Below are 11792 nucleotides of genomic sequence, written 5' to 3'. Positions count from 1 at the left end.
GAGTTTAGTAATTCTATTGTGAAAGATAGTCTGAGCAATGGCTGGAAACAGTACATAAAAAATACAATGGCAAGGTTAGTCTGCTTTGTTGTTGTTTATCAAAGTTTATCAAAGTGTGTGTGTGTGTGTGTGTGTGTGTGTGTGTGTGTGTGTGTGTGTGTGTGTGTGTGTGTGTGTGTGTGTGTGTGCGTGCGTGCGTGCGTGCGTGTGCGTGCATGTGCGCTTACGTGTGTGTGTGTGTGTGTGTGTGCGTGCGTGCGTGCGTGCGTGCGTGCGTGCGTGTGTGTGTGTGCGCGTGCGTGTGCGCTTACGTGTGTGTGTGTGTGTGTGTGTGTGTGTGTGTGTGTGTGAAAAGCAAATGTCTTCACAAACAGCGACAGATTTCCATTCTTGATTTTCAGATATAGTTTAAGGACTACAGCATTAAAGGTAGGGTTAGTGATTTTCTATGGTTAAAATAAGAGTTAAATAACTAGATTCTGATAGTACTCATTGCTATAGACTGTTTGTTCAGTAACGTGAGTCTCTATGTCTCTCCAGCTCTTTAATAAACTGAAAATGCATTTTCAGGTCAGGATGCCAATTTTATCCAATCAGGATAGAGAACTCAGACAAGATAAACAAGTGAAATTGGAAGTGATGACACAAAGAAATGAGCAGACAAAATTGGAACTTGGAACACTATAAAAATGAAGCTGATAAATGGGTACTCTCTCCTGATTGGCTGAACGTTTGTCACCTACCTGAACATTTATTTTCTGTTTTTTAAAGATCTGGAAAGACAGGGAGACTCCTGTTACTGAACAAACACTCCATACAGTAACAATGATTACTATCAGAATAATATAGTGCTTTAACCTTTTAACAAAAAAATATCACTTACCCTAACCTTAAGCATTAAGGCTAGTTTTAGAATTACAGTGAGGTTTGACTAATGTTAAATTATGGCTTAAAGGGGATGCATGAAGGTCCTTAGTCACCCAAATCAGTAGAGTGTCTGTGTATGGCATGTAAATATGTTGAGACCGGATTATGTATTGTATAAAGAGAGATTTTTGCACTTACACCTTTTGTCTTTTATGCTATTTTATTAATTTATTTTCATTGAGTGAATTTAAAGGACAACTTCACCCATTTTCAGCCTATCTTCATAACTGGTCCTCACTAAAGCTCATGATAATATGATACCATTTTTGTCAACTCGGTCTGTGGACAGTTCAGAACCAGCCTACCAGTGACATCATCGAGAAACGGCAGGCTTTCTCTTCCTGGAAAGTTAGCATGCTATAATGGAGGCAATTGTTCTTGCAATAATAAAAATACAAATTTGAAGAAAACAAATTTGTGCCTACGATGAATGTCACTGGTAGACGGGTTTCCACAGCCCTATATGAGAAAAAAATACAGACAGAGTAGATGCTTTTTAAACAATTTTATCATGAGCATTATATGCTCATGATATGAACAGGTTGAAAATGGGTGAAGTCGTCTTTTAACACTCCAGGTTTTAGTGTGTATATAAAATTGTAATAATAATAATAATAACTGTCTTCATTATGCAGGTTCAAGTGTTCCAAGTGTAAGAAAGGCTGGCCTTCCAACAGGGTGATGGTGCTCTTCCACATGCGCCTGGAGGCAGGGAAGGGAACCGTTAAGGTGAAACGCTTTCGTCAGAAATGCAGGCGATGCACTGAAGCCCCTATGGAGGACCCCACGGTCCCCTCAGAGAACATTGAAGTTCTCCTGGAGAAGCTGATGGAGAAGATCAGGGAAAAGTGCTACGGTGAATATGTGGGCGAAAGGAACAGGACCTTTCATAACGCGGAAGTTAGAGGACCCCACGAGGCTGCCCACTGTGAAGCCTGCATGCAGGGCATCTGTACCCAGGACTTGACCACCATGTTTTCAGACTTGAACTTATGAATCTATTTTCAAGAAGTCATCCCTTGAGTCATTCAGAAATCTAACCCTATTTATAAATCTGCTCTTGTGCTAGCCTTCTCATTTGTCATACTGTATGCATATGAATGTTAGGCCTTGTTATACTATATATATATATATATATATATATATATATATATATATATATATATATATATATATATATATATATATATATACTCTGCACTGTGGCCTATATTCTCCATTCAAATTAAATAAATAAATGACAACTTTTATGAATATGATTAATATGGGTATGTCTCCTCCTTGTCACACCTTGCTTCGCGACATGAAGTCTTTTGTTTTGATAGAGCGGTGAGACCACAGAGGCAGCACTCCATGATATGTTGCATGAAATGCAAATAAGCCCAGACAACTGGGACCACAAGAGAAAGCCATTTGCATTCGCTGCCCATCACACTGTGGCTTTCTAGCACACTAACATCAGCAACACTTTTCACACGTCAAACTATTTTGGTCCGAAATGTTTTCTGTTTTGTCATGAAACAAAACAACAACACAACCAAATGTCAAACAAGATGAACCACTTAAGCCCAATACAACAGGTCACATTATGAGCTTGTAGATCTGCTATTTTTGTTGGCTTTGAAATGTTTTTTTAAACATGTCAAAAATAAGGACACAAGGGTTAAAGTGTACACAAAAGTAAAACAGTTGAAAGCAACCCAGTAGTGAAACCCGAAGACAGACAGACAGACAGACAGACAGACAGACAGACAGACAGACATTTCTCAAAGTTGAAAAAGGACTAAAGACTGTTTTTAATCCTTTTGCAGAAAGCAAATTAGAACCTTTTTTTAAATTCTTCATTGTTTTTTTATGTGGCCAGCAGATGTCACCCCTACCATGAAGATGTGGGGGTGGAATCCAGTGGTGTAAAGTAACTAAGTACATGTACTCAAGTAAAATGTTTAGGTATTTTTACTTTCTTCAGTATTTACAATTTTCAATACTTTTACTTCTACCCCACTTCATCTTAGAGGAAATTAATGTACTTTTACTCCAATAGAATTATATGAAAACTGAAGATTTCTGTATACATTTTGAACTTGTGGATCGGGGTATTCTGCACAATGGGTATTACTTTTAGTACTTTAAGTATATTTTGATACCGATACTTTTGTACTTTTACTCAAGTACATTTTTAATACGGGAATTCTATTTGTAACAGAGTATATCTACATTGCAGTATTGATACTTTTACTTAAGTAAAACATGTGAGTACTTCTTCCATCACTGGAAATCCCCCCCCCCCCCCCCGGTGTGAGAGTCACACACCACTGTGGTTATAGTTCTCACTACCTACAGACACACAGACTAACCAAGCCATCCACCACAACAGAAGCTCTGTTGTCCAAACACGTATAGGCAAAACAGAACAGAGATGTAAAAAGCCACCTGAGTTGGTGAAGGTTTTTCCCAAGGCACTCTTGGCTTATTTTATGCTGTCTGTGCCACTGCATGTCTTATTTGGGATTAAGCCTGCTGACACAAGTTTATGTGGGATTAGCAAGAGTTTGCAAGTAGGTATTGGATTAGATCCTTCTGCACCGTTTTAGATTGTTTCTCTCTGAAGAATTGATTAATATTATGAAGAAAGTGAATTCTTAAAAAAAAACTATGGTCCAGTAATATTCTGGGGAAATATTACCGTTACTTTACTTTATTGTTTATTTGGACAGGACCAATGAACATTCAGTACATGAATGTGAATTCAATAAGATGAAAAGTATCTCATGTAAACATGGCGGATTTAGCTGGAAGCTCATTTCCATCCACAGTCCCCACACATCATTCAAGATTGATTGTGTATGTAAAATACCTTTGCATTGGTTATAAATTAATCTGTGATCTGCACCATTTGGAAGCTGAAGAAACCATTCCACTCTGACAGCGTTGAAATCACAGTGTGATGGCTGACAAGAATTCTAAACTGAAGGTAAATTACGTTTTCATGGTGCATACTGTACATGTCTCATGTGTAGGTTAATTGTAAGACAAAAAAACTGGATTAAGCTCTGATTGTGATAAACACTTCTAGTTCTGTCATTTTTAACTGTTGATTATATTACTTAATCTTGCTAATGTCAATTTTAGCTGCTCCAGCCATCAGTCCAGCCCTTTGTGATTTTGTGCATCCTTACCATCAGTGTCATGAAAGGTAAGGAGTGGTCTTTTAATATTGATGCTTAAGTTTTGTTGTTATCTTGCTCCAACCACTACCCCAGCATCCACTCTAATTCTCTCTAATTCAAATTCTGTATGAAAATGTTCAGAAATAGAGAAAATAGCATATCTACAAGAATCAAGAATCAAGGTGGTTTTATTTGCCACTAACTTATATTTAGTATTCATAGTAGAAGCAGTGGAATGTTGTTGGGACTTCTGCAAATTGTGCAACAATCACATAGGGGTTGGCAACCTTTTTGACATGAAATTTCATGTTTTTATTTTCTTGATAGTCAGAGTGCCATATCAAAATTAAGAATGATGACACCACATCACAATAGAATATTTCAGATTTTGATTGTCCATATACATAGCAACCTTTATTTATTTTTCTTCTTTTGAAATAGTTTCAGGATTAGACTACAACCCAGAGTTCAGAATGAATGTAAAATGAAGTGCAGGATGTAATTTGCGTACAGATGTGAGGGGACTTGATTTAATTGACTACATCTTTTTAAATATTTAACTTTAAAAGAAAATCCTCTCTCACACTTGTGGCAGTGTCCCAGTGTCCAGTGACCACCTTGCCCTGTGCCAATGTTGGCACCCATGCCTAAGGTTGTCCACCCCTGAATAACATGATATATTAAAGCAAGCTCACAATGTGTCCCAATTCACCATGTTGTGTGCTTGTATTTTGGCTATATTCAGTGTTCATTGTATAACAAGTTATACAGGGTTTAAGTGGTTAAAGGTAGGGTAATTGATTTGCAATTAATCAAATAATTGCAAAATGGGTCTATGTTCTGATAGTACTCGTTACTATAGCTCTTTATTAAACAGAAAATGCATTTTCAGTGCTCTCTCCTGATTGGCTCAAATGTTGTCACCTACCTGAAAATGTACTATATTCTGTTTACTAAAGAGCTGGAGAGACCCCTGTGACCGAACAAACGCTCTATAGCAATGATTACTATCAAAATATAGTACTTTAACCTTTTTAACAAAAACAAAGCAATGATTACTATCAAAATATAGTACTTTAACCTTTTTAACAAAAACAAAAATTACAAAAAAATATCACTTACCCTACCTTTAATGAGTTAACTTAAAGTCTGTAAGAGAACAAATAACCATAACATGACCAGAGTCGTCCCACAGTTCCATGCGATGGTGCCATTGTATTGAACTGTACGCGTCCGGATCCCCCTGCTCTCCTTGAGGCTCTGGGACCTGTCTTCCAGCTGAGCGACATACGGCCCGTCATGAACATGTCGACACCCACCTATGTCAACACATCCTTCACCCTGTACGGTATTCTCGGCGTGGTACGTCCTCTTGTAGAATCAGTGAACATTATGTTCTCCAAAACATAGTTATTACAGAGTGGAACAGAGGTCAGCAACCTTTTTGACATGAAGTGCCATGTTTTTATTTTCTTGATAGTCAGTGTGCCATCAACATTAACACCACATCAAATGAAAACATTTCCAACAGATTTTACAGTCCATAAATACAACAGCCTTTTCTTTAATTATCATTATTTTCTTTCACATCAGGACATTTTGTCATTAGACCCCAACCTATCTCCCAGACTCACTCCCCAGTCAGAGTTCAGGGTTTGAATGAATGTAGAATTATGTGCAGGATGTCATTTACATACAAGTGAGGGGACTTGATTTAATTGACTACATTTAAAATATATATTTTATTTTATTTTAAACCAGAAATCCTCTGTCTCACACTTATGCCAGCATGTGCCAGTGATCACCTCTCCCTGTACCAATGTTGACACCGTGCCTAAGTAACCCCTTGTCACTCAGACAAGCGGTTTATAGTATTTCATTTAGTTGTGTTATGCAGTCTGGACTTTCAATTGTCAATTGAGAAAAATGTTGTTTAATTTCTGTAAAATAATAGGTCCATGTAAAGAATTATATATTTCTTAATTATTATTATTGTATTTTTTTAATAAAAACAAAAAACAGGATGAAAAATCTCAGCTTCTGACTACATTCATCTGGCTCGATTTTGTGAGTATTTGATCATAAACAATGCAAAACAATTACTTGTGGCTGACCACTAATTGACGTTACTTCATTTCTTTCACTGTTCTACATTCTGACAACAATGCAACAGTCCAAAACTCATTAATGACAATACAAATACTCTACACTGTTTATGACTTCATTATCAAAAGAGTAGTTCACCCCAAAAAATACTTAATTTCTATCTATTACAAACCCCATGAAGCCTTGAATTCATGGAGATGTTATAGATGTTGTCGCATTCCTGAGCCAATAATTTGATGACCGGGTCATCGGTCAGTAGGAGACTCAGTAGGAGACTGACTCTTTGAGTCTCCGCTGCTCATCAAATATTGGCTTAGGAATGTGCTTAAAACTAAAAAATCTCCATGAATTCAAGGCTTCATGGGGTGTGAAATTGAAAATAAGTAATTATTTGGGTGAACTACTCCTTTAACTCAGCATCCATTATAACCCACTGCAGGCCTGCTTTGTGTACAGCTCAATGACACATGTTTGTTGTTTTAGTACTTTATGAATGAGTTCTTCAGCTGGGACCCGGTCCAGTGTGGCACCGACAAGATTGGTCTACCCAGAACAAAGTTTTGGGTTCCAGATGTAGTGATCAACGAATTGTGAGTTCTGTTACATGTACTACAGTACATGATTGTGTCTTAACCTGATAACACTCAGCGGCCTGCGGCTGTTTTTGCATTTTTCAGACAAACAAACAAGTGAACTGTACATAATTGTGTGTGTCACCTACCTTGGCAAGTTATATACCATTTTAAAGGTACAGGTCTTGTGATTAGAATTATGCAAAATGTACCAAGATAGCATCAAAACTGACGCTACAATCAACGCCGAAGTCTGACATACACAAACAAACAAACATTCACAAAGCTGCAGCGACTTGTTGAAAGTTGAATTCTACTTCGCCAATATGACATATTTCCACAAAAATGATGTTCTTCCTTCGGGGTGATTAAGTGATATACAGTATAATGTCTAAACCCCACAGAAACCCCCATAGGGCATAGCAGTGGCTCCACAAAATAAAAAGGCCATTAAGTTTTCCCAAATTTCCAAAAACATATCAATTATTTTAAGCCTAAAATCAAGCCATCCAGGCTACTGGTGAATCATCATTCATGACCATAACACATTTGATTTTTTCACAGAATCAAATGTTTTATGGTCATGGGCTAGAAAAGGCTTCATACTGTGGCCACATTGTGTTTTCCAGCTCAAATAATAATAGCAGTGTTAAAAAGGCCTCTATTTATAGAAAATATTCAGGTGAAAATTTAAAACCTTCTATTCCAGTAAGTTCAAACTTGTATAACTCAATGTCATTTGCACATAGAGTAGATTATTTTTTCTGGGGAAAAACTTTAAAGTGTTACCTTCAAAATGAGACCATGCCCACGCATTTATTCCAAATGGTTCAAGAATCTTTGCTTTGGGTATGCTGTGTATAGGCATTCTTTGCAAATTATACAGGATTGAAGTAGAGTCGTTCCAATACCGATACCAGTATTGGAAAAGCTGCCGATACTGCCCAAAAATGCTGATATCAGTATCAGCGAGTATGCCAGTCTATGCCAATCCGATACCACGTAATTCATAATATGATATTTTCATTTGCACTGAATTATTTTCAGTTGAATACTGTTTTATACTCTTACTGTACTATTTACATTATTATTTTACTAACTTGTGGCTGCACTTTAACTATTATTAATGGAATTGTTATTTATTCCTAAAGATTGTTCTTTTATGACGCGTTGGTGTATCGGATCAGTACTCGGCATGATAGCCTGGAATTGGCCAGTGAACCCACGTGATAAGTCTAGCTAATGCCAGGCTAATGTCCTGATGATGGGTTAAACACGAGTATTACTTTAAAATACTTTACAAAAAGGTCATTCTAGAGCTGTATGACATCAGTCTGCATGTTCTGCTTTGTTCCCGTATTGCAGCATGGACAAGAACGACGCCCCGTCTGTCCCCTACGTGACCGCCAATTACCACGGCCGGATAAAAAACTCGCTGCCCATGAGGGTAGTCAGCTCTTGCAACCTTGACATCTACACCTTCCCCTTTGACGTCCAGAACTGCACTCTCACCTTCAATTCCTACACGCACCTTGGTGAGGTGCACCGCTTTGCTCAAGAAGGGCTCCTCCTCAGCACCCACATGTCACATTTAGTTTTTTTTCAGATACAAATGGTTTTTGGTTGTTCCCTCACATGTACTTTGAATTGAATACTACTAATAATGGAAAGTAATGAATAATGGAAATTATATGGACATGAGATGGACATTTCTTAGATCAAAAGTAGCAGCTCAAATCTACAATCTACAATCTACAAGCTCAAAACGCTTTTCGAGCATGCGGATCTGCTACTTTTTTTGTTTGTTTTATAACTTAATTTTCTTTTTTTGAGAGAGTTGGGGAGTGACACGCAGCAAAGGTCGTAGGGATCGGGAATCTAACCCTCGACACGCTGCCAGTGCCCAGTGCCTATAGTGCCCGGACCGCTACCCTAGCCGTCCGGGCCCATATCTGCTACTTTTGTGTGATGGAGATGAGAGGTTTCTGCCCGACAGGAACAAATCATAATTTACCCTTTTCTTCTTATTTCCTTGTATAATCTCTCCTTTGTTCTCTCTTCTCCTCTCAGAGACTGAGGTGAGATTGAGACTTGGGAAATCACTAGAGGCTATTCTGAAGCGTTCCAAGGAGGTGATGTCAGCCAACGGAGAGTGGGAGCTGATGGACATCACATACACTAAATATATCCTGCAGTTTCCTATGGGTGGTGGCATCGATGAGCTTGCATTCCATGTACGTTTAAATAATAAAAATACTACCCTGAACCCAGAAACAGTGAACCTGGAATGGTTTGTTCTTGTCCCTTGTAGATCAGAATGAGACGCAGGCCTACTCTCTATGTGGTGAACCTCATCCTTCCCAGCTGTTTCCTCATCACAGTGGACCTCTTCAGCTTCCTGCTTCCTCCCCAGAGCGTCGACCGCTCCTCCTTCAAGATGACCCTCATCCTGGGCTACACCGTCTTCCTCCTCATGATGAACGACCTTCTGCCGGTCACTGGAAGCAGCATACCTCTCATAAGTCAGTAGTACAAGCTGTCCAGGCGTAAAGGCCAGAGGACTAGCTAGCCTTCTGTACGGCTTAACTGAAATGTCATGTTTCTGAAGGACCATGGATTGTGTGCGCGTGTACGTTAGGGTTGCCAACCGTCCCTTGAGATACAGAATCGTCCCTTATATGGACACTAAAAGACGCGTCCCCTTATTGAACTGATAAAAGGACACACTTTGTTATTTGTTGGAATCAATCAATGACACACATGTTACAAGTTCAAACAGTTCATATACATACGTAGAGTATACTATAATCCAGGTTGTTAACCACTTAAACCCTCTAGATTTAGTAAACTGGACCTGAGTTGTTCTCTGTACTTCTGTGAGTGTGTGTTGGGAATATAACCTTTCAGATGTGCTCAGGGCCGGACTGGGACCAAAATTCAGCCCTGGCATTTTGGTCCGAACCGGCCCACCACCCCCCGGATCAACGGAGGGGGCGGGGAGGGCAACCAAGCCCTGCACATGAACTCTGCAACCGCACTGAGGCCCCTGCTGGAAAGCATCCCAGCCCAAACATTAACGTAACTAATAATTGGGCCGCGCGACCCGGAAATGACCATAATAATCCTAAAACGGGAGCGAAAATATTTTGCCAAGCGCCCCACTGGCCTACCGGGCATTTGCCCGGTAGGCCAAATGGCCAGTCCGCCGCTGGATGTGCTGCATGAGAACAATGCCATGTTGACTTCCATCACTCCTTCTGCTCTCCTTCTCTCCCTTTTATCCCTCTCTTCCCAGATGTGTTCTTCTGCCTCTGCCTGGCTCTGATGGTGGCCAGCCTACTAGAGACCATCCTCATCACCAATCTCCTGTGTGACTCCAGTTGGAACATCACTCCGGTCCCCCGATGGGTCCAGGTGTTGGTCCTACATATCCTGGGCCCTCTTGTAGGCCTTCCTCCAAAGACCAAAGAAAAAACTAACTCAGGTATGGGAATAATATGGTATGAGTTATATAATAATAAAAAGATATTAGTTTTATTCCACAATAGCACCCTGACCAAGTCCACATTTCTATATACATCTGATTATGTTACATCCTCAATGGAACGGCGACATTAACAAACTCTTCTCATAAAAACAACACAATGCATAGCATCCAATGAAAGGAAATAACCAAGTACATTTCGCTGTGCACACATGCACTGAATTAGGAGTAGGTCTAATGCACCTGCATGTGCCAGAAGGTCCAGATGATGTCAGTTCAGAACTTTGCCGTTTCTATACACCCCGCTCACTCAAAGCCAGTGATATTTACCTCCCATGCCCAGCTATTTTACACTAATGTCATGTGCATACCTGTTTCCTAGAAGTGAATGCCTGCCCTCTGGTGGCAGTGGAGGACAAGGCTGATGAGAAAGCTCCAGAGGAGAGGGGGCCTGAGGTGGAGGATAAGGCCCTGGAGGAGATGAGGAAGCTGGGTAAAGACCTCCAGGCCATCCGCCTCCAGGTGGACCAGCAGCTGACAGGGAACCAGAGCTCTGAGGAGTGGGTTCAGGTGGGTTTCATCATTGACCGCCTGCTCTTCATCTTCTACATCATCTTCTTATCAGTCAGCTTCATTACCATCATCGGTATCTGGGCCAGCACATATGCAGCTGATAATATGTAGATGACCACTGTTTGTTACACATTATCGTAGACCAGGGGTCTTCAACGTTTTTCAGGCCAAGGACCCCTTAGCTGAGAGAGAGATGACACAGGGACCCCACTACATATTGGATTCATGTTAAATGTGAGTTTTTAGACATTTAACGACTTAAACCCTCAATACTTTGTCAACTTGACCTTTGGCTCGGTACTTGGTCTGCTCTTTTTTCCCTGTACACCAAACCTCTTTGCCGAAAATAGCCGATCTACAAGCTCACAACGTGTTGCAGATGCATTGTGAGCTTGTAGATCTTCTATTTTAATCTGATGCTCCCCCAAGAAAAGTGATGTGAGGTTTCAAGTGGTTAATAAAAAAAAAAATTAAGTCCCTATCACACAAAGTTTTGGCGGCCCCCCTGCAGTATCTTTGCAGGGGGGCCCCTGCAAAGATACTGCTGGACCCCTTGTTGGAGACCCATGTTGTAGACAGTAACATAAATGTTTGTTGAAATTGCTCAATATTTCATAGAGTTGCGTTTCTTCATGTGAAGGCTTTTGTTGGTTGGAATTTAAGTTAACACTATTGGACACACAAAGTCCCATACAATTTGCTTAAGTAATTTTATGTGGTTGATGTGGATATGGTTTTGTAGAATCTCGGAAAACAACTGAACACTAAAACATTCCTTGAAAACAATTGACTAGTTTTTCATGTGAGAGGAACATCCCTGCATGTCCCTGTCTCTCTCCCTCTCCCCCTCCCTTCTTTGTCCGGATTGAGAGATTGAGAGATTGATTCCACCTGGGCAACCCAGCTGAAGATGCTTGAGTTTGTTTCTTGAGCTGATTGTTCTGGTATTTAGGACTGCCC

General features: G+C 39.9%; 1 protein-coding gene across 1 annotated transcript; it reads left to right on the top strand.

The window, feature by feature from the left end:
- Positions 1–3816: 3816 nt before the first annotated feature.
- On the top strand, positions 3817–11285 carry LOC311052169 (5-hydroxytryptamine receptor 3C-like). Its single transcript, XM_084066994.1, has 10 exons — positions 3817–3901; positions 4060–4123; positions 5293–5459; positions 6120–6164; positions 6687–6793; positions 8141–8310; positions 8846–9009; positions 9087–9297; positions 10071–10259; positions 10642–11285. The coding sequence occupies exons 1-10, from the start codon at positions 3875–3877 to the stop codon at positions 10941–10943; spliced, it is 1446 nt and encodes a 481-aa protein (XP_083923120.1). The 5' UTR covers positions 3817–3874; the 3' UTR covers positions 10944–11285.
- The last annotated feature ends 507 nt before the right edge of the window (positions 11286–11792 follow it).

Source organism: Gymnoscopelus microlampas (genome assembly GCF_963454915.1).
Source record: "Gymnoscopelus microlampas genome assembly, chromosome: 9".
In the NCBI taxonomy this organism is placed as follows: Eukaryota; Metazoa; Chordata; class Actinopteri; order Myctophiformes; family Myctophidae; genus Gymnoscopelus; species Gymnoscopelus microlampas.
The sequence above is the reverse complement of the archived record's forward strand: the minus strand, read 5'-3'. Positions and strand labels throughout refer to the sequence as shown.